The 27,240-nt window shown below is 57.0% G+C and overlaps 1 protein-coding gene across 4 annotated transcripts in view; it reads left to right on the top strand.

The window, feature by feature from the left end:
* The window catches only part of TBCD (tubulin folding cofactor D), a 152,590-nt gene that overhangs the window by 107,336 nt on the left and 18,014 nt on the right, over positions 1–27,240 (top strand). For all 4 annotated transcript variants that reach the window (XR_006815858.1, XM_045984081.1, XM_045984082.1 and 1 more), the window contains exons 18-27: positions 1,069–1,149; positions 5,770–5,843; positions 7,328–7,445; positions 9,148–9,208; positions 10,398–10,420; positions 13,930–13,961; positions 22,122–22,184; positions 23,000–23,076; positions 24,682–24,763; positions 26,711–26,829. Coding sequence is in view for 3 of the 4 variants with exons in the window: in XM_045984081.1 (XP_045840037.1) it covers positions 1,069–1,149; positions 5,770–5,843; positions 7,328–7,445; positions 9,148–9,208; positions 10,398–10,420; positions 13,930–13,961; positions 22,122–22,184; positions 23,000–23,076; positions 24,682–24,763; positions 26,711–26,829 (730 nt within the window). In the remaining variant the exon portion in view is untranslated. The remainder of the gene's footprint in view (positions 1–1,068; positions 1,150–5,769; positions 5,844–7,327; positions 7,446–9,147; positions 9,209–10,397; positions 10,421–13,929; positions 13,962–22,121; positions 22,185–22,999; positions 23,077–24,681; positions 24,764–26,710; positions 26,830–27,240) is intronic.

Raw genomic sequence — 27,240 nt, forward strand, 5'->3', positions numbered from 1 at the left:
AGTGGGAGTGCTGGGTCTTTATGTTTTCGGTTTCCTGCTCGACGCCGGTCACTGCCCGTGGAGGCTGCGCTGGAACGGTGCGCCTGGCAGTGCTTCTAGATGCTTCTAGATCCTTCTGGCAGTGGCTGCAGCCTCTCCCCCGACTCTGGCAGTCTGACAGCCGGTGGGAGGCTTTCTTCCTGTCTCCATGAGAAGGAGGCTGAGCAGAAGTTGCGTCCATTTTCTTCTCTGTAAACTGTCTTTGAGGATTTTCCTGTGAGGTGGTGCTATTTTCTTGTGGATTTGGAAGCTTTATCTTAAAGAAGTCTCTTATCTCTTGTGATAACAGTACCTGATTTTTTTTTTTTTTTGAGTTTATCTTTTGACTTTGTTTATGGTGCATTTTTCCTGGCAGACGTTTTTCTTGTTTGGTTATGTGCTTGAATGTACCAGTCTTTAACGGGTTTTGAGTCGTAAGTAGAGAGGCCTGTCCTACAAGATTTTTTTCTTAATCGTCCTACAGTATTTTCACTAGACATAACTTTTATTTTTGAGGCATAATGTACAGTCCGCCAGCTCTCCTGAGTGAGGGGCACAGTGCAGCGAGAGCGGACAGTGCGCACGGTGGGCTGACCACCTCCTCCACTGACCCCGCAGGCGCGGCCTCAGCCCACTGCAGTGGGTCACTGGTGCTGGTTGTGGAACGGCTCCTATGTGGAATCAGAAGGATTTGCTCTCACATCGGGCTTCTTGGCTCAGCAGGCTGGTCTGAGCGCGGTGCGTGCTGTGTGGGCGAGCGGTCTCGCCCGCGGCTGCTGCGGTGCAGCTCTTAGCTCATCTCTTCGAGGTGTTTGGGCTCTTTTGATGTGGTGGCTCTGATGAATGAAGCTGCTGTGGGCTTTTGTTTGCAAGCCTTCATGTGGACCTTGAGCTTTATTTCTCCCGGGTAAATACCTACAAGCGGATTTCTGCATATTCCCCTTTTTGGGGAACCACCGAAGTGTTTCTGCGCGCCTGTACGATTTCACGTCTCAGAGCAGGTGTGCGCCTGCTCCCGTCCTCACCGCCTCTGCGCACCGTCTCTTCCAGCACGTTTATTGCCGGCTTTCCGGAGTACACGCAGCCGATGATCGACCACCTGGTGACCATGAAGATCAGCCACTGGGACGGGTAAGTTTCGTGTTTTCGTCTCATTAGTGACGTGTTTTACTAGATTGTCTGTCAGATAAGAGTTCTTTTTTTTTCCGACGAGAGGTTAACTTGAGCTAAGCCTTGAGTTGGTCTCCTCATTGTAGATTTCCTATTTTAAGATGATTTTTGAGAAGCTACAGGCGTTCCAGCCTTCATGCCTGACGTGCTGGTTAGTGTTCTGTCCAGTTTTACTTCTGGGGATCGTAGGTGTGCTGGGTGTGACGTGTTCCCGCGTGGACGCTGTCGCTATGGTGTGTGGTGGAGGGCAGGAGCAGCCTCCCCAGGCACTCCCACGGTGGTCCCTTCCTCCGGTGATGCCCTGCGTGGCTGTTCTGGCTGACAGTCTTTTCCGTTCGAAGCCAGCAGGCTTTGGCGGCTTTTCCTGATTACGTGGCTTTTCCTGATTACGTGGCCTTTCCTGATTACGTGGCCTTTCCTGATTACGTGGCCTTTCCTGATTACGTGGCACTCTCAGGGCCTCCGAGCGTCTCGCGAGTTCACTGTCCCTTCAGAGAAAGGGCTCCCGGGGCGGTCCAGAGCACAGAGAGCGTCGGTGAGGCCAGCTGCTGTTCCGCCCTGGAGGACGAGACTGCTTGGGTGGGGGGCTGGGGTGGCTGCTGGCGCGGACAGGACCTCTCAGGGCCGTGGTGCCTGCGGATGAGTAGCTCGGTCGGCTCTACGCCTGGAGCCCCTGCTTCGGGGTGCGCGTCACTTGGAGAAAGTTCCTTCTGACCTGCTGGGGAGTGGGCTCCAGCTTCTGCCAGGGCCAGCGCCGTGTGTGACGAGGCTCTCCTCGGGCGCCGGGTGCCTCCAGGAGCGGGAGCACCTTGCTTGGGCATGGCCTGCCCACCAGGAGGCCCCTCTCTTGGTTTCCTTGCCACAGTCTTGCTAAGAGTTGGGCCGGTTTCTGACACTTGAGGCCTAACTGCAGAAATTCTTGTAATTAGGACAAAGATCCCATGCACCGAACCTGTGAGAAATTAGTTAATTTGCCCATCAGTCAGTAGGGTATTTAAGACCAGAATGGCACGTGCATTATTACCCATGGTGTTGGACTAGCCTCTTGCGCTGTTGAAATCTCCAGCTGAGGTCAGAAGGTTCTTGTCCAGTGGTCCTGGCACGTACCTTCCACGGGTTTTGGGTGGGCCTCTCTTGGTAGCTGCATTTACATTGATAATTTTGGTCCTCCCAGCAGATTGGCCCTTTATCACTATGATGCATTCTTCAGTTTCCTGTTAGATTTCTTGTCTTCAAGTGTGATTTGATACAGTTGTGGCCCAAGGGTCAGCATACTTTCTTTAAAGGGCCGGACAGTAAACATCTTCGGTCACTGTTGCATATATTTTCTTGTTTCTTCTTTCTATGACCTTTTAAAATGTAAAGACCATTCTTAGCTTGGGGCCTTACCGGAGGAAGGGCAGGGGGAGCCCACCCGCTGCCCTGTGCTCTCAGCCCCAGCCAGTCTCTGGGGGCCTGTGCTGGTGTCCGTTCGGACGGAGTCTGCCTTTTGTGTGAGGCCTTAGTCCCTGCACGTTTCATGTGCTCGTCAGCACGGCTCACTTCCTGCCTGTCATCTTGCTATTTGTTTTCTGTTTTTTTCCTCGTGGCGTTTGCTTTGTTAATTTTATTAAAAAAAAATAAAGATTCATTGTGGACATTTTGTTTTTAGAATAAGGTCCGAAAACCAGAAAGTTTTCAGGGTGTGTGAGCCGCAGCGTGGAGGGGAATGTTGTCTGGTCCTCCTTTCTGTCAGGGCTGGAGACCCTCAGGGTAACATCCGCTAACGCTCCCTAGCGCACTGGGTTCATAAAGCTTGGTGTGGCTTTGTCGCTCTAGGGTTCTTCAGAGGTGGAGATGTTTCTGCGTCTGTCTTTGGTCGGGGTCTGTCAGTGAGGGGCCGGCAGCCAGAAGGGCACAAGTAGGGACTTCCCTGTTCTCCGGTTAGCACATGGCTGGCTTATGGAGAGTGGGGAGCCCGGTGCCGAATTCTCCACAGACCCTGCTGGGTCGTGTGCCTTGACTCGTACAGGGATTCTGTTTTACCTTAAATAGTATCACTTTTAAGAGATATTGGTCCATTCTCTTGGGTTTCTTTTTGAAAGTTTTCTGACACCCAAAATAATTTGATTTGAAGATAATTTCAATCAAATAATTGATTTGAAGATAAACGTAACTTAAAAACTTTTTTGATTGTGGGGAAAAGGCTAATACGTCTGAAGCACTTTCTGCGTGCAGTGCAGGAGTGTCACGCACATCCCTTGTGGTGCACATGTTACTGCCGTTCATCTCCAGAGCTTCTTCGTGTTGAAAACTGAAAGTCTGTCCCCGTTGAGCAGGGACTCGTCCTCCCCACCTCCTCCCTTAGCCCTGGCACCCATCGTCCTACTTTCTATCCCTAAGAATTCGATTCCTCTGGGGTCCCGATGTAAGCAGAACTGTACCGTGTCTGCCCTTCTGTGATTGGCTGACCCCACTGAGCATCACCTCTTTACCGCGCGCCCGTGGTGGAGCAGGCGACGGGATTCCCTTCCATGTGAGGGCCGAGTGACACTCCGCGGTGTGTACCGACCACCCTTTCTTTGCCCGTCATCTGTCGGCGGACCCGGGGCTGCTTCCACCTCTCGGCTGCCGTGCAGACGGCTGCCGTGGGTGTAGGTGTGCAGATCTCGGCTCAGGACCCCACTTCCAGCTCCTGCAGGTAAATGCCCAGGAGTGGAATTACTGGGTCGTGTGGTAACCCTATTTTTAGCGTCCGAGGAGCCCCCAGAACCATACTGGTTTTCCCGACGGCTCTGCCGTCTTACATTCGCACCCCCCACGGGCCCGCTCACGGGCCCGAAGTGGCGATCTCAGTGGACATGAGGTGGCTCGTGACTCTGATGTGCGAGCACGTTCTCGGGCGTCAGCTCGTTATTTTTGTGTCGTCTTGGGAGAAACGTTTCAAGTCCTTTGCCCATTCTTTAATCCGGTGCCTGTTTTGTTGTTGAGTCGTGGGGTTCACGTGTCCGGCGCTGCTCCGTTTCCAGATGCATGGTTTGCGGGGTTTTCTCCCACCCCGTAGGCTGCCTCACCGCCCTGTCGACGATGTCCTTTGATAAACTGAAGTTACAGATTTAATGCGGACTTACTTATCTATTATGTTTACCCATTTTTACTTTTGAAGAAGTAGTTTTTTTAAAGAGATTTTATTTATTTATTTGACAGACAGAGATCACAAGTAGGCAGAGAGGCGGGCAGAGAGAGAGAGAGAGGGGGAAGCAGGCTCCCCGCTGAGCAGAGAGCCCGATGCGGGGCTCGATCCCAGGACCCTGAGATCATGACCCGAGCCGAAGGCAGAGGCTTAACCCACGGAGCCCAGGCGCCCCCCCCCCCCATTTTTACTTTTGTTGCTTGTGCTTTTAGTGTCGTACCAAGAAGCCGTCGTTGCAGCTAACGCCAGGAGCTCTTCCACTCTTTTCTTCGAGTTCTGTCGTTTTAGGTTTCTGTTTAGGCAGAAGCGGTTTTAAGTAGGAAAAGGTGGTTATGCTTGACGTGCCACTAACTGGGCAGGACGCATGTAACTGTACCCGTTGCAGTGGCCGCACTCTTGGCCTCCCTGGGGCTTTCTCTTGCTGAAACAGTTGGCTCTCTGCTCTGAGACCCGCTGTCACTCATTCTTCAGAAACAGCTTCCTGAACGTTGACCAAATATTTCTGGGGGCTGCGGGGGTGCAGTGCTGCTTGGCTGGTGTTAGTCCCCGAGTGGTTAGTGTCGGGCGTGGTGGTCGTGGCGTGTGGTGTTGCGTGTCTTGGTGCCTCCAAGAACTCACGGTTTGCTGTCAGAAGTGGAAACCCGGACCCGGGGGCCCAGGAGGGGTGGGACGTGGTCCTGCCTGGGTCCGGGGGGCTTCCTGTTTTCATGTTTCTGTATTCAGTCTGTGCTGATGTGTATCAGATGTCTAATCATCAGAACACGGATAGTCCTCTTTTGCATGTTTATTTCCACTCAGGGTTTTTGTCCTGTTTCTGTGTTGTCCTGTTGTCCCCCAAAGCCTTGTCGTTACAGTGATGACTGCTTTCCTCCGCCGTATCCTCCTGGCGTTTAGTGCCAGGGGGGTAGCATGGGGTCAGGGTTTGGTCAGAGGCCATCTGGCCCCAGCAGGCTCAGGAGGGCCTCGAGGTCCCACTCACCAGCCTGGGGGCTTCTTCTGTCGTTAGATGGGCTGGGCACGTCTGCTGTGTTTTGGTTGGAAATGATGTGCCTCCCATCTGGTAGCTTGAGCCATGCGACAAGGCTCCTGGGCCGTGCTCGTGGTCCTCCCAGTGTGGGTTTCATGTGGCTGTGCCCAGTACTCCTGTGTTCTGAACCCTTGCGGGGTGGGAGGTTGGAGAACCCGGAGACAAGCAGTGCGCGGTGCAGGCCAAGCTCAGGCCCTCCGTTGGGTGAGTTTGCTTGTCCTTGTTTGTTACAATCACAGGTGCTTATTTGTTCGTTCATGGGTGTTTATTTTTGTTGGTGGTTTTGAGCTAGTGTGTTCTGTCTGTGCTCTCTTCACGAGTGGGATAAAGCTCGAATCGTCCGAAGGAAGGAACTGACCGTCGTCTCCGTCCCTCCCTCCAGGGTCATCAGAGAGCTGTCTGCGAAGGCTCTGCACAACCTGGCCCAGCGAGCTCCTGCATACAGCGCCACTCACGGTAGGTGCGCCGGCGTCCTGCTGCTGCGACGCTCGCATCGGCCGGGTGCACGGCGGGGGTGGGGACGCGCCCCTGTGCGGGGTCTGGCCCGGAGGGCTGAGAGTGACGTGTTTCTGTCTCGCTGAGAAGCGTGTGAATGAAGGACTGGTCTGCTTGGTCAGGAACAGACCAGATGTCATGAGCATGGCGGCCTGTGGGCCCTGGGGGGCTGATGGCTTCCGTTACGTGTCTCGTGCATTTCAGAAGCAGCTTTTGTTGATGGTGGTGGTGAAGTAATTCACAGAGTAATAAACAGTGAGCTGCTTCCTGGCAGCCCCTGGCTGTGGGACTAGCCCACCGTGCTGTTTGCCCAGCTCTGCCGGAGAGGAGATCCACCGGGTCGAAAATGATCACGCCTGTTATCATTAAGAAAGAGCCCATATTCCAGAATAAATAAGCATCTCATTTCAACGCAGGGAACCATACTCAAATTGCTTTAAATCATGCTTATTCTCACTGTTACTAGGGTAACTGGTGGTCACGCTGTGTTCATTAGGGTTACCGATTTCACTTCTGGGTGTCCCTCACGCATTCTGGGCCATTAGTTTCTAAAGGCCTTCAGCTTCCTGGTCTGTTCCTGAAATGGGATGGCAGGATTCTCTTACTCACCTATGACCGGTAATCTTCATGGCCTGAATGAAGGGGCACTCGTCCTTTCTTCCCGGTTGGAGAGCGTTAACAGGGCAAGGGATGGCCCCAGTTCTTGAGCTTTGACCGCAGCTGGATGCCGTGTTTGAGTGCCGCTGGGGTGCCGCTGGCTTGGACGCTGGGGTGCCGCTGGCTTGGACGCTGGGGTGCCGCTGGGGTGCCGCTGGCTTGGACGCCAGCTGCTTCTACAGCCCCTGCCGCAGTGCCTCTGGGTATTCAGGGAGGTGGAGGCTCAGAGGGACACGGTCTCCCAGGTCGGTGGGGCACAGGCTTTTTGCAGGCGTGGCTTTTTGCGGGCACCCTACCAGCCCGTAAGGGTTTTGTGACTCTGCTTTCTGTTCCCAGAGCACCACAGTCACGGACGCATCCTTTGCACTGAGTTGGGGCGGGGGCGGGGGGGCATCAGGCTCCCAGGCGGCACAGGCCGCCCTGCTCGAGGGGCCTGCTGCTCTGCCTCCGTCCTGCTTGGTGCCCAAGGCAGAGCAGCTGCCGGCCACTTAGCTGCAGCGGAGACTGGTTTTCTCTCTCCACTCTGTCGCTCCCCTGTGTCTTGGGGACCTGAGAATCGGGAAGCTCCCCCTGGCAACCCCCACTCCCCGGCCCATCCTGCTCACTTCTCTGGGTGTCAGGGAGGGTTTGGCGTGTTGACTCGGGTTCAGACCTGGCCGTTGCGCTCATGGCCCTTATAGAGGTCACTTTCCCTGGGTGTGTCTCTCCTCCGGATCCTGAGTCTGTGAGTCTGACACGTTACCCTCTGTGCACTTGTTGACGTGTTACCTGGCCCTTGTCCTTCACAGTCCTTCCACGTCTGCTGGCCATGACGCAGAGTCTGGACTTGCACACGCGGCATGGGGCCGTGCTTGCCTGTGCAGAGGTTGCCCGCGGCCTCTACCGACTCGCGGTCCAAGAGGGCAGGTAGGAGAAGCACCGCGGGAACCACTGTGGTCGTGAGCTGGGAACCCCACCCCTCTTCATGTCGGTTTACCTGTGACGGTACCGCCGGGTCGTGAGATTCCTGTGTTTTAGCCGATGGAGCTTTTAGTGTCTCTCTTCTCCCACGAGCCATGCCCACTGACGGACCGCCCCCTCTCCAGCTGAGGCCACTGATGGCCTTAGGTGTCACTTTTTCCTTACATCTCCTTGTCTTTTTGGGTATCGAGTTCGGTTATAAAACCAAGATACGTTTTCAGAGAGGGGAGTGGGTGGACCGTATGATCAGGATTCTTTGCTCATTAGGACTTCCCATACTTTAGAATACCAGGACATAGAAGTGATAACAGTTCCACTGAGAACTTTTCTGGCTGGTGGAGTTCTTTCTTTGTTTCTTTCTTTTTTTTTTAAAGATTTTATTTATTTGACACAGAGAGTGAGAGATCACAAGTAGGCAGAGAGTCAGGCAGAGAGAGAGGGGGAGGCAGGCTCCCCACTGAGCAGAGAGCCCGATGCGGGGCTCAATCCCTGGACTCTGAGATCGTGACCTGAGATCGTGACCTGAACTGAAGGCAGAGGCTTAGCTGACTGAGCCACCCAGGCGCCCCTGGCTGGCGGAGTTCTAACAAAGAACAGGGGAACACGTGCTGTTGGGCCATTGGAGTGGCCCCAGACATGCTGTGTTTTGTAAGTTTGTAGGGCTACCATCTGGGTTCTACTTCTCTTTCCAGCCAGCTTTTCCGCAAAAGCAAGAGCTCGAAACACACCACGTGTCACCTGCGCTCTGGATTGTAGTTTGAGGAGCGCCGCGTTTTGGTCCTTTCGCATCACTCTGGATGATTCCCTGGGGGCCAAGTGAGGCAGGGTGCTGGCGACAAGCCCCGGAGCTTTGGTCGGGTTCACCCCTTTGTGCCCCACAGTCTAGGCACACACTGTCGAGCAGCTTAGGGACGTCCCCGTGGGGGTGCAGTGGCACCTGTGGGCCAGGCCAAGGCCTTGGTGTGGACGGCAGGGCTCTCTGTGGTCGAGCGGCAGAGCCCTGCCCAGCGCAGCGGCATAAGACATGCCAGGGCCTGCCAGCCTGGGGAAGCTGCCACAAGGGCAGGTCAGAGACACCAGCGCCCGGGCTTTTCCTGGGGCCTGGGATGTGGGCGGCCTCCACCTGTGTGGACCCACACCCCAGACTCTCGGAAGGAAGCAGGTTACGGCACAAGCTGCCTGGTTGTGCCACAGTCTAGGCACAGAGAGTCCCTTCCCAGGGGAGGCTGGGAGGCCTCCTGAGATCCAGGCTCCCGGACGCAAGCTGAGGGCCGCCTGTGCCTTCCCAGGGTGGTGGGGAGGCCGCTGTGTGGGCTCTTTTCTGGTCATAAGGGCCTCAGCTCAGGATCGGACAGTCATGTGGGCTGCTGTGCGGCCCCGCGGGTCTCGGCTCTCTGGCAGGGGCTCCTTTTGTCCCTATCCCAGGGCTGTGTCCGTCGTCGGCAAGCTGCTGCACACGGGTCACGGCTTTACGGGAAGGCCCATACACCCACCGCTCTGAGAAGGCGCTGCTCTAGGGGGTTACACTCTGCAGGTGTTTGGGGGAGCTGGCTGGGCACCTGGACAAAATGCAGACCTTTCCGAGCCCGAGGCTCCTTTGGTGCTTTTTGTCCTCAGGATCTCAGCTGTTGTATTTGAACCCCTGCAGGCCCGTCGCAAGCTACCTGGACGGAGCGGCCGTGCGGGGCCTGAAGCAGATTCACCAGCAGGTTTGTGCGCAGCCCGCCGAAGTGCCCCTTTCTGCAGGTCCCCTGGTGCCTGGGACTGTCCCCTGCCCTTACAAGCCCTCTCCCCTCTCCAGCCCCGATGGGAGCCCCAGGGAGTGACGGGGACAGGTCCTGCTCAGGTCAGTCCTGGGGTCTGTTGCTCAGAAGCAGGTTTCTTCTTTGGCCTCACTGGCGGCTCGTCTGGGGCGGGGGGGCCTCCTGGAGCCGGCGCTGCTCGGGGCAATGCCGCCGACAAGGCCGCTCCTCCCGGTGCTCGTCTTTCTGAGCTGCCCGGCCGCACCGGTCCCCTGGGAGCCCAGCAACTCCGGCGTGTCCCATGCCTCTGTCATGGGCGTGGCCTGTTCTGGTGGAGGGGCCCGTAGAATAGCGTGATGGTTCTGACTCCCACCTGTGCGTCCACGGTGGGCCTGCAGTCTGGACGTGCACCCAGCATCTGTGTTTGCACATCTCGGGGGCGGGGGCGGGGGCGACGTGTGTCCATTTGTGTGGGTTTTTGAGATTTTCCAAAGCTCTGCGACTCGGAAGAGGTGAAGTGTGAGCCACAGGCCCAGTGTTACCAGGTGACCTCAGAGTCACTCGAGACGACTTAGGTGGGCTGGATGTCTGTTGTCCCAAATGGAGTTGTGTATTCTTGAAGATTTGTCCCTGTGCGTGTGCTCCATTTGGATACTAGACCGTCATTCTGCGTGTGCTACTGACTTCAGGATTTTGGCAAACCCACGCGGTGGGGTTCCTGAGGGGGGAGTGTGAGGACATGGCGGCCGGGCGGGGCATCCCCTGAGCTGGGGGTCCTCTGTGGGGCAGGAGGCAGCCGAGCCTGCTCCCTTGAGTTTCTGGGGGACACAGAGGTGTGGACCAGGCTCCATTCCATCTTGGGCAGAGGGGTGCTGGTGGTCCCGGCTGCTGCAGAGGCTGTCTGGGGACCCTGGAATCAGGATACAGGTCGCCCCTGGCTCCCCTCTCTGTGCCTTGGTGTCCCCTTGCAAGTGGGGACACTGGAAAGCCGTCACAAGGAGCCGGGAGTGCAGTGGGCCCCGCCGTCAGCTGAGAAACGCAGCCTGAGAAACACTTGCTCCTGCTGTCCTCACCCCCGTCCTCGCCCAGTGACTGTCTGTACCTACTGGACCACTGAAAACCCGCGCGCTGAAATAACTCTCACTTTCCCTTTTAGCTCTACGGTCGTCAGTTATACAGGTAAGCGTCACAGACCCCGCGTTCTTGTGTTTCGTGTCTTGAAGGAAAAGGTTCTCTGTCAGTGAAGGTGGGGCTGGCCTGTTAGGGCTCCTGTCCAGTCACCCCAGGGTAAACTTACCGGGCCGGTGCTCCTCTATCTGAGGGGCATCACACTCAGAAGATGTGAAGGTTGGTGTTTCTGAGCTTTATTGTGGTTCTGGTGTCCGGTGGTAGACGTGGAAGTGTGTGGTCGGACGGCGCTGGTCGTGGCGGGTGCCTGTGTGGCTGCAGCCCCACGCCAAGCAGCTCCTGTCACCCTGACGCTGCCCTCCTGCCCCGCGGCGTTCCCAGCCCTGCGGCCCCGTCTGAGCTCTTTGCCTGTGGTGCTGCCTCTTGTGGGTCTCCTACAGCTGGAGTCGCGCTGGGACACCCTTGCGGTCGGGCCGCTCGCACGGAGCGTGAGGTCGCAGGGCTTGCCCGTGGGTGGTGCGCACCGCGTGTTGCCTCTGTGTCACCGTGCTGGGCGCGTTCATCTGCCCACCAGGTCCGGGGGGTTGGGTTATTCCAGCTTTTGGCGACTTGGGATATGTGTGCTGTGAACGTTGGTGGTCAAGTCTTGGTGTGGACGTGTGTTTCCACTTTTGTTGGGTTAATCCCTGGGGGGCGGCATTTTTAAGGCCCCGACAGACTTGTCCAGAGGGCTGTGCCCGTGTGTGCCCGGCAACGGTGTCTGGGAGTGCTCCCTGTCCTCGTCACATTGGGTGGACTGGGAGCCGCCCCGTGGGTGGGTGGGTGAGGCCGCCCAGCACAGCCCCGAGTCGCAGCTCCCTGCCGGCGAGTGACCTTGGCACCTTCTCCTGTGTGACTGGGCATCTCATCTCCTGTCTTCTTCTGTGAGGTGATTGTTCGCATCTTTTGCTTATTAAAAAAGTCACGGTTTGGGGCGCCTGGGTGGCTCAGTGGGTTAAAGCCTCTGCCTTCGGCTCAGGTCATGATCCCAGGGTCCCGGGATGGAGCCCTACATCGGGCTCTCTGCTCAGCAGGGAGCCTGTTTCCTCCTCTCTCTGCCTGCCTCTCTGCCTCCTTGTGATCTCCCTCTCTCTAGTAAATAAATAAAATCTTAAAAAAAAAAAAAAAGTCATGGTCTGTCTTCTCACCGAGCTGTCCGCTCAACATGTTCTAGATGTGAGACGCGACCATCCAGAACTGTCTCCGAGGCTGGGACTTGCCTCTTTATGTTTCGTAGTGGCTTTTTTTTTTTTTTTTTTTTAAGATTTTATTTATTTATTTGACAGGTCACAAGCAGGCAGAGAGTCAGGCAGGGGGCGGCGGGGGGAAGCAGGCTCCCCGCTGAGCAGAGAGCCCAATGCGGGTCTCGATCCCAGGACCCTGAGACCATGACCCGAGGCTTTAACCCACTGAGCCACCCAGGCACCCCTCGGAGTGGCTTTTTAATGAAACTGTACAGGGTAGTGAACCTGGCCTATTCTCCGTTGTTCCTGATGTTTTCACCTGTTCATCTCTCCCTGAACGTGGCCAGGGTCTCAGACCTACTCGGGTCACCTGAGTAGATCTGAAAGAAGTCTCTTGGCACAAGAAGCCCTGGGAGGGGGACCGAGAGTCAGTGGTCCTGGTCTGAGCCCCTGGCCAGGGTCTAGCTGGCATTGTCCTCTGCTGATTTGGCAGCTGTTCAAAGGTAAAGTTGGTCTTCTGGAACCCTGTCTTACTCCAGAATTCCCTTTTCTGGACAGCTCTGTCCATGGCTCAGTTGCACAGATACATGGCCTCTCTTCCCAGTAACGGATTCCTCTCCACCACAGATAGCCCCGTGCTTGAGCCAGTATGTAAGTGTGAGTGGGGCTCGTCTGCATCCTGTGAGCACCTGTGGGATGTGGCTGGGCCTGTGTCGGGACCGCCTGCGGCTCCGCGGGCCCTGTGGTTGGTGCACAGATGAGTCTGAGGTCCTGGGAGGCCTCCGTAGCATGGTTCCAGTTACCTGTCCTTCCTCTGGCTGGGGCGGGGTGTTCGAGTTGCCCTGCAGACGATGCCCACCTCCTCACTGGCTCACGGGTCCTGCTTTCTTCCCCACATGGGTTAATGGACATTTCACCAGAAGTAGCTGGTGGAGACTTGTGTGTGCCTTGACAGACCGCAGCTGCTCAGTGTGGCTTGAGCCCAGGGAAGGAGGGTGGCGTGGCTGTGCCTTCTGGCATGGACGTGACTGCTCCGGCTTCATACTTTCCTTGATGGCTGGCCAGGAGAGGTCAGCCCCTGGGGAGCTGCCACTGGGCTTCTGCTCTTCCAGACACCATCCACGCTGGCTTTCCACGTGCTCTAACAAAGCAGAGGAGCAAGTCACCCTCAAGTGGGGAACGTGCTCGTTTCTTCCCGGTGAAATGCTTGCTCCCCTGGACTGATAAACCGTGGCCCAGAGCGGACAGGGAGCCCGAGGCAGGCACCGCTGGACAAGGGGACGCCCCTGCGCCCCAGCTTTGTCTGATCGCCGATGGCTTATGGTGGTGCCCATGAGCAGGTTACCAACTCTAAAAACATCTGTGCCTGGGTTTTTTTTTTTTTTTTTTTTAAGATTTTAGTTATTGGGCGCCTGGGTGGCTTAGTCGTTAAGTGTCTGCCTTCGGCTCAGGTCATGATCCCAGGGCCCCAGGATCAAGCTCCTCATTGGGCTCCCTGCTCAGCAGGGAGCCTGCTTTCCCTCTCCCATTCCCACTGCTTGGGTTTCCGTTCTTGCTATCTCTCTCTGTCAAGTAAGTAAATAAAATCTTTAAAAAAAGGTAAAGATTTTATTTATTTATTTGATAGAGAGAGACATAGCAAGAGAGGAAATAGAAGCAGGAGGGGGAGAGGGAGAAGCAGGCTCCCTACTGAGCAGGAAGCCCAAAGCGGGGGCTCGATCCCAGGACCTTAGGATCATGATCTAAGCCGAAGGCAGACGCTTAACAACAGCCACCCAGGCACCCCATCTGTTCTGTTTCTAAATTTGGTTTAAATTTCTCCTGGACTCAGTGGGCAGGTGACCCCAGGCTTAGCTCCCCACCCCGAGCCTGGGAGTGCCCATGGCTTGCCCACTTCTCTCCCCCCAGCAGACTGTTTTCCACATCAGGAGCCTTCCTTTCCTGGATCTCATCCAGTTTTTGCATTGCTTAAGGCAGAAGGGAGAGAGTCCTGTTCTCTAATGGGCATCAGTGGATTGTTTGCTCGGGCTGATGGCGCTAACTTGTCCCTTGGTGTCCCAAGAGTCAGATTGAACAGTATTTGGAAGCTGTGCCGTGTGACTGTACAGTGCAGTAAGGCAGTAAGGATGACCATGCCCAGTAAACCTGAGAGTCAGAATGACCTCGTGTGGAGGATGGTCACAGCACATTTTCCGTCGACTTACGTAAGGGCCGTGTTTGCTGGCACTGAGAAGTGGGGGTGGGCGCAGTGTCTACCTCTGCCCCTCAGCGGGGCAATGTGATGTTGTGATGTCCGGGGAAAAGATTCTAACTGTGAATGTTTTCATTAATTTTCAGGGGTCTAGGAGGAGAACTCATGAGACACGCAGGTAGGTCTGAGCCGTGGGCTTGCATGTGACAAAGTCCTAAGGGCGTTGGCCTCTCCCTCTCCAGGACTGCTCTGGTCGGAGTTGCCCTTGCGGCACGGTGGTCGCACACTGTCGCTCCCACCGCCGCCTCCACGCCGGCCTGTTTGCTGCAGGACCGTTGGGCTCCCATGTGTTTCGGTGTGTTTTGGTAGCACTGGGTCTGCAGCTGGGCTGGGGTGGGTGAACGGTGGGGTGATTTGTCTTTCCGTCTTCAGTGCAGCGTGTGTAACTGTAGAGCGGAAGGTAGTTTTTCGGGTTATATTTGGGAGTTCACTGGGAGCTCAGACGGTGCCAGCGTGTGAGCTTTCCTGGAGCTGTCCCAGCTGAGCCCATGGGACAGCCCAGTGCTCCTCCACTTGTCAGGGCCTGGCTATGCGCAGGCGGGCGGGCCTGGATGCGGGGGAGCCCCTCACGAGGGAGTGGAGAGGTCAGGGAGGGCCTATAGGCTCTGAGCGCAGGCCCATGGTGGGCACGTGGCCGGGGCCGGGCTGGTGGGAGAGGGGGGCGCCACCAGTCCTGTGTCCCTCCCAGGCTCCTGAGTGCTCCATGCACTGACCTGTGGCCCGGACCCTTCAGCATGTGTGCTTGGTGGTTCCTTTTCTTCCTGGAATTCTTGTCCCCTTGCTTCTGGAACAACCCACTGCACTGGTTCTCACTGTCCCTGGTGTGTCCTTCCTCCCATGTGGCCTGCCCTGCCCAGTTGACACCCCCAGCACTGTCCCTTTCCCCTCCCCACCGCCGAGGGGCTGTCTGTGCCTGCCAGCAACCCCCGTGCGCGGGAAGGAGGTCGCCGTGTGCCCTGCTGCTCTCATCGCCCCCGATCCTTTCTCCCCAAAGAGCTGCTGCTGTCCGCCTTCCACGTCAGTCCTCACTTGGGGTTCTTGGTTCTACTAAGGAGCAGGGATCACATGTGGATCTCGTGTGGCCGCAGAGAAGGTCTCGCCGAGCTCCTGCGCTCCGACCTCAGAGCCGGTCTGCAGGCCTCTGACCCGCCGGGCTGTGTGTGGCTCTGTGCTCTGACCTGCACGCGCAGCCCCCGATGGCAGTGGGGACTTCGTGTGGGACAGGCTTGCGTCCCTTTGCCCCAGAAGCAGCCGTGTGGCGAGTGCTGCCCCAGAGAAGGGCACGGTCCTGGCCAGTGGGAGGACGCCGGGGATCCCAAGCAGCCACGAGGCTGACGTGTGCTGGGCTCTTTGAGGACGAGGTGGTCCCTTGGTCAGTGAGCAGGAGGTATGTGGGTAGGGCCTGGGTAGGACAGGCAAAGTTGGCCCTGAGGAGCCGAGGGCACAGTGAGGGCGTGTGGGCAGGACCTCGGGGCCATAGCTGGTCACAGCAGAGGTCCTGAAGTGTTCTGGTGTGGCGGCGGGGCGGGGAGCTGTGCCCCCAGGATTGCCCCGCACCCCCAGTCAGACACACAGGACATCGCTTGTCTGACCCGCGGACAGGAAGAAGTCATGGGCTCCTGGGACTCCATTTGAAAAGCGACATCATCTACATGCGAGTCTGTGCCCTTGTTGCCTCCCAGCTCGGCTGTGCCCGGGGGCACAGGCGACCTCAACAGGGCACGTGCGGCCCGAGGGGCAGCAGGCACAGGCCCACGCCCGCAGGGGAGGAGCAGCGAAACAGCGGGGAGACCAGGGTGTGCCGCAGCCTCGCGCCACGTCGGTGCCGGCCCGTGAGAAAGAAGACGGGAGCCGTGTGCTGAGGAGACGTGGCCGGGGAGCCGTGAGGGCAGAGTGGACGCTGGGGTGCAGAGGGCGGGCCTCGGACAGGCAGGAGCAGCGGGAGAGCCGGACAGAGCTCCTTGCGAGTCTGAGTCTGTGCTGAAAGGGGCGTCCGTCTCCTCGCGAGGCTGGGGTCCTCAGACCCCAGTGGTTTGTTACAAGGCACAGGTCTGCGAGGCTTCTTCCAAGTAGGTGGTTTTCTTCTCGGTGTTTCTCTTTACAAATGCAAGAAGGAAGCCCTGACGAGCCGCGGACCGTTCCACTCGGTGCCAGGAGGAGAGCCTGACTTGAGTTCTATGTCCGTTCCTAACAAAGACGGCCTGTCGCGAGGACCTAGAGGGCTGTGTCCTCCCTGACCCCGCTTGCCCCGAAGGGCCTCATCGGCCATACGGATGGGCTGCTGGTGACCAAGTGCCCGAGGCACTGAGTGAGCATCGCATTGAACCGGGGCAGTGCAGGGAGACGGCTCGTGCCCCGTAGCCCTCGGCCGGGAGGCAGGGCCTGAGTCGACTTCCCGGATTCCTGTCTGTGCGTCCTGGCTCGCAGCAGCTTCTCTCCCTATGAGCTCCCGTGTTCCTGTGGGACTGAGTCACCAGAGAATAAACTCCAGACCGGAAAGCTGATTCCCGTGCGCCGACGGTGGGAACCGCTGAGGGCCAAGATCAGCATGTGGCCCTTGGACGCGCACTTGGTCGCTGCCCTCGGGTGCAGAGCTGCGGAGGCTGCCCTGCGCCCTGCCTGCGGCCCGCAATCCGCAGCCCCTTCCTGCATCTCCCGGTGGGGCTCGCGTGGGCCCGGCGCAGGCTCCTCCAGGGGCCGCCAGAGCCAGGCTGCACTGCTCCGCGGGCCGGGCCGCTGGGGGCGCCGTCCCTGTCGACCGCGGGGTTCCTGCGCCATCGTCGGCGCACTGGGGTCCATCGAGGAGCAGGGGGGCTGTGCGCTGCGCCTGCTGCTGTGTGCTCGCGGCTCCCGGCCCAACGCCCAGCAGCTTCCAACCCCCCGGTGGCGTTGGGCCTGTGTGGCCACCGTCCTGGCTCCCAGCAGCTCCAGGGAAGCGGCTTCTCAAGACCGGAGACGACCGGCAGAAGCAATACGGGACCACCAGGTCCTGCCTCACGTGCTGGCAAGGTGCACTGCAGAGTCCGCACCGTGTGGGCTGCCCCTGCCCGTCCCTGCCCCCCGCCCCAGGGCAGCGTGTGGTACCGGCCTGTCCCCTAGGCCCGCCCAGCCGTGATCACTGGGGGAGCAGGGAGTCGCCGCTTGTTCTCGGCCACTTTCTGGTGGCATTTGGAAAGGCTTGAGAGACGGCCTCCCTCCACCCTTGTTCACCGGCCGCACCCGCCACTCATCTGTGCCAGAGTGATGACGACATAGAGAAATTCTTTGTTTCGTGCAAAGAGGAAAGGAAAAAACCCCTTACTGCTGCTGTGCTGTGTTCGTGCCTCCGGAAGGCTGCTGTGGCTCGTGGTCTGTGGCGGGGGGTGCCCTCCCTCTGCCCCTCCCACTCTCCCATGCTGCTCTCTGTTCCAGGGCTGCCTGAGGGGGGTACCGTGGGGGGGACATCCTGAGGGTGCTGCTGCTCTTGGGTGGGGCACTGCTTTTGGTCAGCGGGAGCTGCTGCCAGGTGGGTACAGGGGACGGAGGAGGGCGAGGTCCTCCAGGGCATGTACGGGTTGTCACTTAGTCATGGGGGGAAGGCATTTTCTTGAGCACATACTACGAGTTTGGTTCGTAGTGTGGGACACGAGGACCCGGACGAGACCTTCCTGACACGTTAACTCTTGTCATGTCTTCCAGTTTTATACATGTTTTAAGTCACACGAGACATTATCGTTTTATGTCGTTAAAATTCATGTAAGTGTACCCACTTGCCTGCCTTTTAAGACATCTCTTTTTTCCTTTCTGCATTTCAGAGCTTCCAAAGGGCCTTTTTCCTTTGTGTTCCACGTTCTTGTGTTTTCCATGGCATGTGTCTGCTGGCCATAAGTCCTCTGGTTTGACTGAAATGTCTTTTTTCATCTTCATTCCTAAAGGGTGTGTTGCTGGGTGTAGGACTCAGGTTCCACACGGACTGATTTATACTCTAAAGACAACTGCATTGTTTTCTCGTTTCTTTCCTGTTTTGTTGAGAACTCACCTGTTCCTCGCTGCTCTGACCGAGACAGTCCGTGAATCTCCTCTGGCCCCTTTGTGTCTGGTTTCCACGGCTCACACGGCTCACGGAGAGCGAGGGGAGTGACCGTGTGTCAGCAGGTTGTTTGGGTCGCTTTTGGAAGAACTCAGCCATTATTCCCCAAGTTACACTCTTCTGCTCTTCTTTCTCCCACACCATCTGGTGCGCCAGGCTCGGCAAGGTAGACCCGCGTCTCCAGCCTTCACGTCTGTCCTGCCTCCTCCCCTTGCCTGTCCGTTTCTGTGTGGGCTTTGTGCCCCACAGTCCACGTCACGGGCTCTCTCTTCCACTGGGTCTTGTTTGTTATTAAACCCGTCCGTTGACTTCCTAGTTCGTGTGTGTGTGTGTGTAAGTGTAAGTAGGCTCCACAGCCACATGGGGCTTGAGCTCACGATCCTGAGATCAAGCCTGAGCTGAGCTGAGCTGAGAGTTGGACGCTCAACGGACCGCGCCACTGTGTGCCCTCTGATTCTCGTGATTCTGTGTTTCAGAATCTTTATTTTTTAATAGTTTCTGCATTACTGTTACAGTTTTTAATGATTTCTTTTACCTTTTTGAACAAAATGAGCATTTAAGATCTAATAATGCCATTGTCTAGAGCTTATGTGATTGTGGTTGTGTAGGACACTGTGTGTGAAGACTTGGAGAAGGACTTGGAGGCTCAGGACTGTTCGCTCCCCCAGACAGTCTTTCCGTGGGCTTCTGGCTGGAGGCAGGGGCTGTGCATGGACTGGGGCGCGTCCATCCCTGTCAGGGCTTGAGTGGTTCTGTGCTGGCTGGAGCCAGTGGGCCTGTGTCTAGGTTTGTGTAGGATGTGGTCCTTTAAAGCCTGTGTGAGGGTTTTCTGGCTTCCGTCAGGAGCTCTGTCCCAGTGGCCTGTAAGGGCTCGTGGGCACCCTGGCCATCTTCCTGGGTTTTCCAGTGCGTGCCTTCTCTGGAGTCACCCCAGCTGCTTGGAAGTGGCTCATCTCAGAGCTGTGGCCCTGGTCTCTGCCTGGGGCTCTCCGTTTCCTTGGCAGCTTCCTGGTGATGGAAACACACAGATTCCTTTGGTCCACCTTTTTAAAAATGTCGTCTTGGCTGGTGGGTTGATCTGAATGACCTAGTCTGTAACTTTTTTTTAACTTTTTATTTTGCAATGATTGTTGAATCACAGGGAGTTGTAGAGCCCTGTGTTTTTTGTTTGTTTGCTTGTTTCTAAAAGATTTTATTTTTAAATACTCTTTTCACCCGGCGTCGGGCTTGAACTCACAACGCTGAGATTGAGAGGCACATGCTCTTCCCGTTGAGCCAGCCAGGCGCCCCCTTAGCTTGATAAAATGCATTTGAAGTTCACGTGCACGACAAATCTCCAAGAAAATTATTTTTAAAAAATATTGAGGGGTTAAAAAAAATATTGAGGTGTTGGGGGCACCCAGGTGGCTCAGTCAGTAAAGAGTCTGCCTTTGGCTTGGGTCATGATCTGAGGGTCTTGGGATCGAGCCCCACGGGGCGGGGGGTTCCCTGCTCAGTAGGGGTGCTGGAGGGAGCCTGTTTCTCCCTCCCTCTCTGTCCTCCCCCGCTCCTGCTTTCTCTCTCTCTCTCTCAGATAAATAAAATCTTTAAAAAAAAAATAAAAATTGAGGACTTGGATTTTCCAGTCCTTAAAACATTCTAAGACCATTCAGAGCGGAGCGGCATTTTCTCAGGAGCAGGCAAACAGGCGGGTCGAGCAGAAGACAGGGTCAGAAGGGGGTGCCCGTGTGGTGCACGCATGAGATTTGGTGTGTGACGACACGGCGTCCTGTGCTGGTGTGGAAAGTGGCTTATTGAGGAACGATGGCATCACGAAGGGAAAGAAGAAAATAAAATCACAACCCCACCTCCTACAGATCCAGAATTAAATTTCTGAATAAAAACCCAAAAACAGAAAATACAATTTAAAAAGCTTCAAAGAAATTTTAGGAGACATTGTAGGATAGCATTGGTCCCTAAAAACCTCAATTTGGAAAATTTCAAATCTGCGCAAAAGCGCAGAAAAAGCTCGTGGAGCCGGTGTCAGCGGTGCCTCTGTTCCGGCGAGTCTCGTCTGCCGTGTGTCTGTCCTCCCTGCGCCACGAAGCGGACCGACACCGCGTCTTGAGCTCCTGCTCCGACAGCTCCTGCTGGCGAGGGCTGCGGTGCCGTTTGCTCCGTTCTTGGCTTCGGGCACGCGGCCACCCAGCAGAACGGGCAGGAGCCGCAGAGAGTAGTGTGTCCACACGCGTATCGCACACTGCATGTGTAAGCCAGCAAGTGCAACACGGAGCGAGAGGAAACCCTTGTGCTGCGGTGAAGGGAAGCCTGACTGTTTACGGGGTGTGCAGAACCCTAAAAACGGCCAGAGCAGATGCAGGGAGATCGCATGTGAGCGCAGACCTGTGCCCCGGTGGCTAGTGCGGACCGGTGTCCAGCCTCCCCCAACAGGCAGAGCTTCGCGGCTCTGGCCCCGGCTCTGGCCCTGGAGCGTGACCCGCCCCAGGCTCTCCCGTGCGCCCACCGCTCTGGGCGTCACTGCTGAGGCTCGGCCTGCAGAGCCGTGTGGGGACACACGGACCGTCAGCATCTGCAGGCACGTGTGGCCGCTGCTGGTGCAGTGACCGAGAGCGGGGCGGGGAACACTCGCCCATCGGGGCCTTACTGGACTAGTTGTTCTGCACCCACGGCATGAGGTCGCCAGGTGTTGGCTCCGTCATTGGAAGAGCAGGGTGGTGGCCAGAGGGTCTCATTCCTGGGCCTGGGTCCCGGGAGTCAGAAGCTGCGTGGAGGGGGACCATCTCATCTCTGGTCGGTGGCACCCCGGGCGCATGCGGGCTGCGTGGTGGCGCTCTCACTCCGTGCTGGCTGGCGGCACTTCAGGGCACGGCTCTCTGGCTCGTTGGTCCCTGCATGGTGGCCGCAAGCGCCCCAGCACACGGTCAACTTAAGGGAGAGCTGTTGTCAGCACGGGGTCTGGAGACGCGTGTCCTGCTCATTTTGCTGTCCACTCAGGCCTGGTGGAGGGACAGAAAGGGTGGGGGTGTAGAGAGACCCTGGAAAAGGGGGTGTCCGTGGGGAAGCAGCACTGTTCCTTCCTGCTTCTGTAGAAGCATGAGGTGGGTGTGGCCGTGCCAGGTGCCCAGGGGTCGTCACCAAAATGCGGGTGGCGGTTTTTTCTCTGATGTTTTTCTGATGATGTTCTCTGATGGAGTGTTGCAGTTTTTTCAGCAAATACAAATTATTTATACCGTCCAGAAAAAACCCTACCGTGTCCAGTTCAGTGTGACGCGTGTGGTGGATACAGGGCCTCCCTCTTGTGAGTGGGTGATCGTGATCGGGGAGAGGGCTCCGGAGTGGCTGTGTTGGGGGCATGGAGCACGCTGGGGTGCAGGGCCGCTTGCCGGAGCGGTGGGCCCGGCAGGGTTGGCGGGCAGTGCGGTGGGAGAGGGCAGCCCGCAGGACAGCCGCCAGGTGGGCGCCCACAGCTTGTGGGTTCCACTGTGCACTTTGGTGGTTTTCTGTGCGGGGGGTGGTGTCTTTAACCTACTGATCATATTGGACCAACTGCTGCCCTTGGGTGTGGAAATCATCTCTTTAGTTAAAAAACTGACACGTCATTCCCAGAGGACAGGAATTTACCCAGAATTTAACACCATAGCTTGTCCAGGAACCGTCCTATCAAGGGTAACAGCATTGCTTTCTCTGTCTGGTGAGAGCGTGCGGCTCAGTGCTCATGATCTGCCTCATTTTGCCCCTCAGCGGACTCCTGGGTGCTCACCTGGCCTGACCCAGGTGGACCGTGAGTGTGCACCCGTGACAGGACTGCTGCTGCCTGTCCTTTGGAGACCCCCCTTTCCCGTGTTAGCGGCTTCTCTGTGGTCCTCATCTCAGGCAGGTGCCACAGCTCAGGGTCACTTGTAGGGCGTGATGGTCCCAGGAGCACATGCACCTCTGAATCAGGATTCGTCTCTGGGGATTCGCGTTGGGGTCACATCTGTAGCCATGGGCTCTGGGGCTGCCTCTGCCTGGGCCGGATCTGGAGCAGGTTCTCCGAGGCCAAGGAGGGGCTGGGGCTGCTGCCAGCCTGGCCGGACGGCAGCCCAGACGCATCTGAAGGGGGGGGGGGGGGTCTGGTGCCAGCAGCTCGGCTCCCAGAGAAGGCCAGGCAGGTGCTGCCATGGGCGTTTTCTGGAGACATGACAATGCATTTGTCCTTTCTCTTCCTAGTGTGTGTTTTAATAGAAAACTTGTCCCTTTCCAAGATGCCTTTTAGAGGTGACTCCATAATTGGTAAGTGCTTTTCTTCTTCATTGTAGACACATTGTGGCATTTCTTCCCAGAACTTTTTCAGATTAAAAAGTGAAAATGAACTGGCTGGGACAGATAACCCGTTGTAAACAACGAGCCTCCCCGCCACGCTCCTCCTCAGAATGAGAGTCTTTCCCGTGTCTCCTGAGAGGTCAGGCTCCTTCCTCAGAGCTCCCGTGGCAGCTGTCCTCTGAGCCCGCCAGTGTTGGCGATCCCTCACCCCGACAGACGCATGGTGTAGGCCTGCAGGACTCGGGGTGCAGGTGGGATGGTTGAGGACCCGCTCCTGTGGGACAGTGGCCAAAGCCCTCCACCTTCTACGGCACGTGGCCACGGAGGCAGGACGCTGTCCCCCGGCAGACTCTATTCTGTGCTTTTGTGGCCTGAGGAGTTCTGGGACCAGGAGACTCCCCCCCCCCCCCAAAAAAAAAGAATTGGAAAAATTCTGCATTCTTTGGTCATGTGGGATCTAAGTGAGTTAAATATTTAGGGTTTCAGTGGGGGCCCAGGGGCATTGTTTGAGGGAGAGGTGCTTTTGGAAGTGACCCCCTGAAGCTTGCAGCGTCAAAGGAGCAAAGCTCTCTCCTGGTGACAGTCTAACATTTCAGCAGCCAAAAGAGGGCTTTCTCCCTCCAAATGGAGGGGCCTTGGAGTGGTGAACCCTGTGTAACGTTTGCCTTAGACTTTGTCCACACGCGTCCTGAAGCTCACCCACTTTAAGAGGCCGAAGATCTGTTGTTGTAATTTTGTCTCCATGTTCTCAGTTGATAGATGCGTGTCTTTTGTTGCTTTGACAGATGGTTGGCAGTGGCTGATAAATGACACATTGAGAAATCTCCATCTTATTTCAAGTCATTCTAGACAACAGATCAAGGTATGGTAAGCAAGGTTTCTGTTGCGTTGTATAGAACGGACATTCGGGGCACCTGGGTGGCTCCATGGGTTGAGTGTCCAGCTCTTGGTTTCAGCTCGGGTCGTGATCTCAGGGCTGTGGGCTCAAGCCCCGTGTTGGGCTCTGCACTCAGTGCAGAGTCTGCTTAAGATTCTTTCTCTCTCCCTCCCCCTCTGCCCTTCCCCTGCTCGTGCACGTGCTCGCGCTTTCTCTGAAGTGAGTAAATAAAAAAACCTAAAGAGAAGTGACAGTAATTTTTTTTCTTAGTGTTTGTTTCAAGGGACTATGTGTATTATGAGCACGTTTTATACATGAATGTGATCACTGATAAATGCCACAATTATATTGGGAATTCTCGATGGTATTATCTGTGTAATTTATAATCAGGAAAATCAATGCAGCCAATGATGACCAGAATATTATTTCAGTTTTGTATGACAGTCTCTGGTTTAATTAGATTCAGCTTCTGAACACCTCTCCTGTGTGTCCATAGTGACTCTTTACTCAGGTGGGGGTTCTGTGTCCTGTTGCGTCGCAGAAGGTGGGTGCGGGTGGGAACTGCGGTCCAGGGTCCTTGCCCGAGAGCGCTGGCTGTTGTGAGCGAAACAGTGTGTGAGTCCGGTGGCCGATGTGCTGTTGTCCTGTCCTGGGACAGGTGACTGCCTAGCAGAGCTGTGATAGAGGTCCTCGCGCAGAGGCTGACGGGCTTTGGTACTGAGGGTGGAGAAATGGGAGTCTGTGTTGATTTCCCAAATGATTAATTACCCAGCCTCCTGCATATGCTGTTTGTTTGTTTGTTTGTTTGTTTTTTAAGGAACTTAATCATTCCGTAGAACCCAAGTACAGTTCCGCTGACGGAATCTGAGCGCTTCGTTGTGAGGCCTCCAGACTCCCTTGCAGGAACAGTCCCATAATTGATTCCCAGCAGCAGGGATTGTGGTAGTTTGCACAGGGGACATCTCATTGTGACGCTGCGTTGTGTGCCCTGTCCCTGAGCCGGTGGCCCTCCCTGTGCAGCCTCTGACCCCTCTGTCCGGGGCTGGGCTCAGCAGCCTGATGTGGGGAAGCAAGGGAAGAACGTGGGAATCCAGCATTTGCCCTCGCTGTCTGTCTGACCCTGAGAGGCCCACCTTGAGCGCTGGTCCTCCTCTCGGCAGGGGATGCGTTCTGGGGGGCGGGAGGGTCCCAGGGGCCCGCGACCGCTGCCACATCAGCTCCCACTCTCCTCCCCCGGCCCCGGCCCCGCGCCTGCCCTCTAAGTGAGGCCTGTATGGTACTTCCGCGTGTACGACACACACTTGGCCCTTCATGGATTCTGCTGGGAAAGAAAAAAAAAGCCCCATTTTATTATCAACTGTTTTATTAGAAGATGTTTACATCGAAGGGAAGAAATCACATTTTCCATGTAGATTATCAGTTGCAGGGAACATTGAAGTCGTTACTGTATCGGACGGTGGTCAGACATGCTGGAAAGGAGGATGTGATTCAGTTTCTGTTTGTTCCAAACACCGGCCTGACAGCAGAACGGCCCCACGGCTGGGGCGCCCGGGAGGCCGCCCGGCACACTCACGTCCCGCTTTGTTTCAGGAAGCGGCCGTCTTGGCCCTGGCTGCTCTCTGCAACGAGTACTACGCCCTGGAGACCGGGGAGGCGGACCCCGCCAGGCAGGGTGAGTGGGCCGCGGGGGCTTCCGGCAGGACGCGGGCGCACAGAGTCTGGGAGTCGGAGCACTGCGTCCTGCTGCAGGCGGACAGGGTGTGGGAGGCAGGGGCCCGAGACGGGCGCCGGGCCAAGACGGGGTGGGGGACACCGGCCTGCTGCTCTCGGGTGCCAGGTCTGTGTAGCTCTCCCACTCTAGACCGGCGCTCATTCCCGCGCTCGAGCAAGGACGAGCGTGACGGCCGCCGCGCAGAGCCTGTGCTTCTGTCACGGCGCTTGCCTGAGTGACGTTTCAGGTCCGCTTCCCCCACTTGGCGCTTTAGGGGTTCCCGCTGTGCACGGACGGAGCGCCAGCCTCATCCGGCCTCCGAGGGAGCCTCCTATGTCCTGTTCGTTTGTTCCCGTGTTTCCCTTGGTGTTTGTTCCTCGGCTCCTTCCTCTTCCTTCTGGTCCTCGATTCCGGGGTCCCATGGGCTCAGAGGGTCTGCCTCCGGGCAGGTCCACTTCCCTGTCTCCGATGGCATCAGTGACTTCTTTTTTTTTTTTTTTTAAAGATTTTATTTATTTATTTGACAGAGATCACAGTAGGCAGAGAGGCAGGCAGAGAGAGGAGGAAGCAGGGTCCCCGCCGAGCAGAGAGCCTGATGTGGGGCTCGATCCCAGGACCCTGAGATCATGACCTGAGCCGAAGGCAGAGGCTCAACCCACTGAGCCACCAGGCGCCCCCGGCATCAGTGACTTCTTTAGGGCAGATGTGGTTTTCAGGTTCCCTTAGGCGCAGAGCCACATTTCCTGGTGTGTGTGCACGTTGACCTTTCTGGTTCACAGAAGCCTCGCTGCCCAGCATCACCTCAGTTAGGTTTTCCAGAACCCTCTCGTGGTGGTTTGTCCGACCCGTGATGGGTCTTTGCCGAGAAGCTTCATGTCCGCCCACCTGGGGGCCCTGCCACGTTCTCGTGCACGACAGTCACTTCGGAAGCGCAGGGAGCACTTGTACGTCATTTTAAATGGTGAAAATCGTGTGTGCAGTCGCCTCCGTCTACTTTCTGTGGTTTTTTTCAAAAATAAAATATTCTGTGATGTGGTCTTCTGACAGACTTTGCAGATTTGTGACGTTTTCCCTTGACCATAGGCGGTGTTACACAAAGCGGTAGAGACCTCATTTTGTATTTAGTCTGTTTTTGAAAGTTGGGACGGTGAGGTCACATTTCAGTTTCTGCCTCAGAAGAGAAGGTGGCGTCATCGTGCCCGCCGGAAGAGCGAGCGGTGTGTCCCCTCCAGGGTGCGGGGGACCCAGCCAGCAGAGGTGGCCGTGCCGGGGCGCGCACAGGCGCGCCTTCGCTGTCCTGACGTAGGCCCTGAGGTTCCTGTGCACATGTCCCCTCGGTGGTACTGTGTTGACACCAAGTGGTGAGGACGAGAACCGGTCACGGTGGGCAGACGGGTTGGGGTGCAGCCTCCTGGCCCCTCCTGAGCAGCGCTGGTCTAGGACAGCCCGGTAGCCCCCTGCCCTTCCCGCCTTGACTGCCCCTCGTGTCTGCCCTGCACCCTCTGTTCCTGCCCCTGTTGCACCCCGACAGTGGCCTTCCCGTCTTGGGGAGCGTGTCTGCCCGCGCGCAGTGTGCTCTCAGCCCACCTGGTTGCACGTCCCGGGGCGGGGGCAGCACGTCCCCATGCGTGATGCTGGGGAAGCGGACGCCAGCCGGCACTCTGCCCCTGCAGCGTTCGTGCTCCCGAGAGTGAGATCGCGCGTTCAGGTTGTCTGTGGAAACTTCAAGACCCTGTGATAAACATTCTGAAATCCGTTTCGTTCGGAGCCTCTCGGAAGGGGCACCTGCTTCGGACGCCGGTGTGCTTCCTCCCTTTCTCTCACTGCTGCTCACGTGGGTCTGAGATGGAGTAAGGAGTGCACGTCGTGCAGGAAGGAGGCAGCGGCCCTTTTGTCGTGTCCTTTCAGAGGAGCTGATCGGGCTGTACCTCGCGAACCTGCGGAGCCCGGAGGAGATGACTCGCTGCGGCTTCTCGCTGGCCCTGGGCGCCCTCCCGCACTTCCTCCTGAGAGGCAGGCTGCAGCAGGTGACGTGCCCGCACCCCGGGGGAGCGGCCTGTCGGGTCTGGGCGTTGCGTGTGAGCCGGCTGGGGAGGGCTCGGGAGGGTCCGACCACGAATCCACGCCTGTTTGGGCGTGCGGCCATGAGGAGGAAACGGGGTGCTCCTGAGGGCTCCTGGCGGACAGGAGGGACGTGGAGGGACTGAGTGCTAGTGTGACAGAGGAAGGTGTCACTGCGTCTGTGGGAACACGCTCCCACCTTTACACATCCGTGCTGAGTCCCCTTCCTCCTGCCTGGGACTTCCTGGGGTCAGAGGCACTGGACACACGGCCTAGAACTCAGCTCTGCGGCTCATCCATTTGGAGCATGTGACTGACTCTCGGGACCGAATGGCCCTGGGAGAAGTAACGGATCGAGACACCAGGGGTCGGCTGGT

This window comes from Meles meles, chromosome 18 (assembly GCF_922984935.1).
Source record: "Meles meles chromosome 18, mMelMel3.1 paternal haplotype, whole genome shotgun sequence".
In the NCBI taxonomy this organism is placed as follows: Eukaryota; Metazoa; Chordata; class Mammalia; order Carnivora; family Mustelidae; genus Meles; species Meles meles.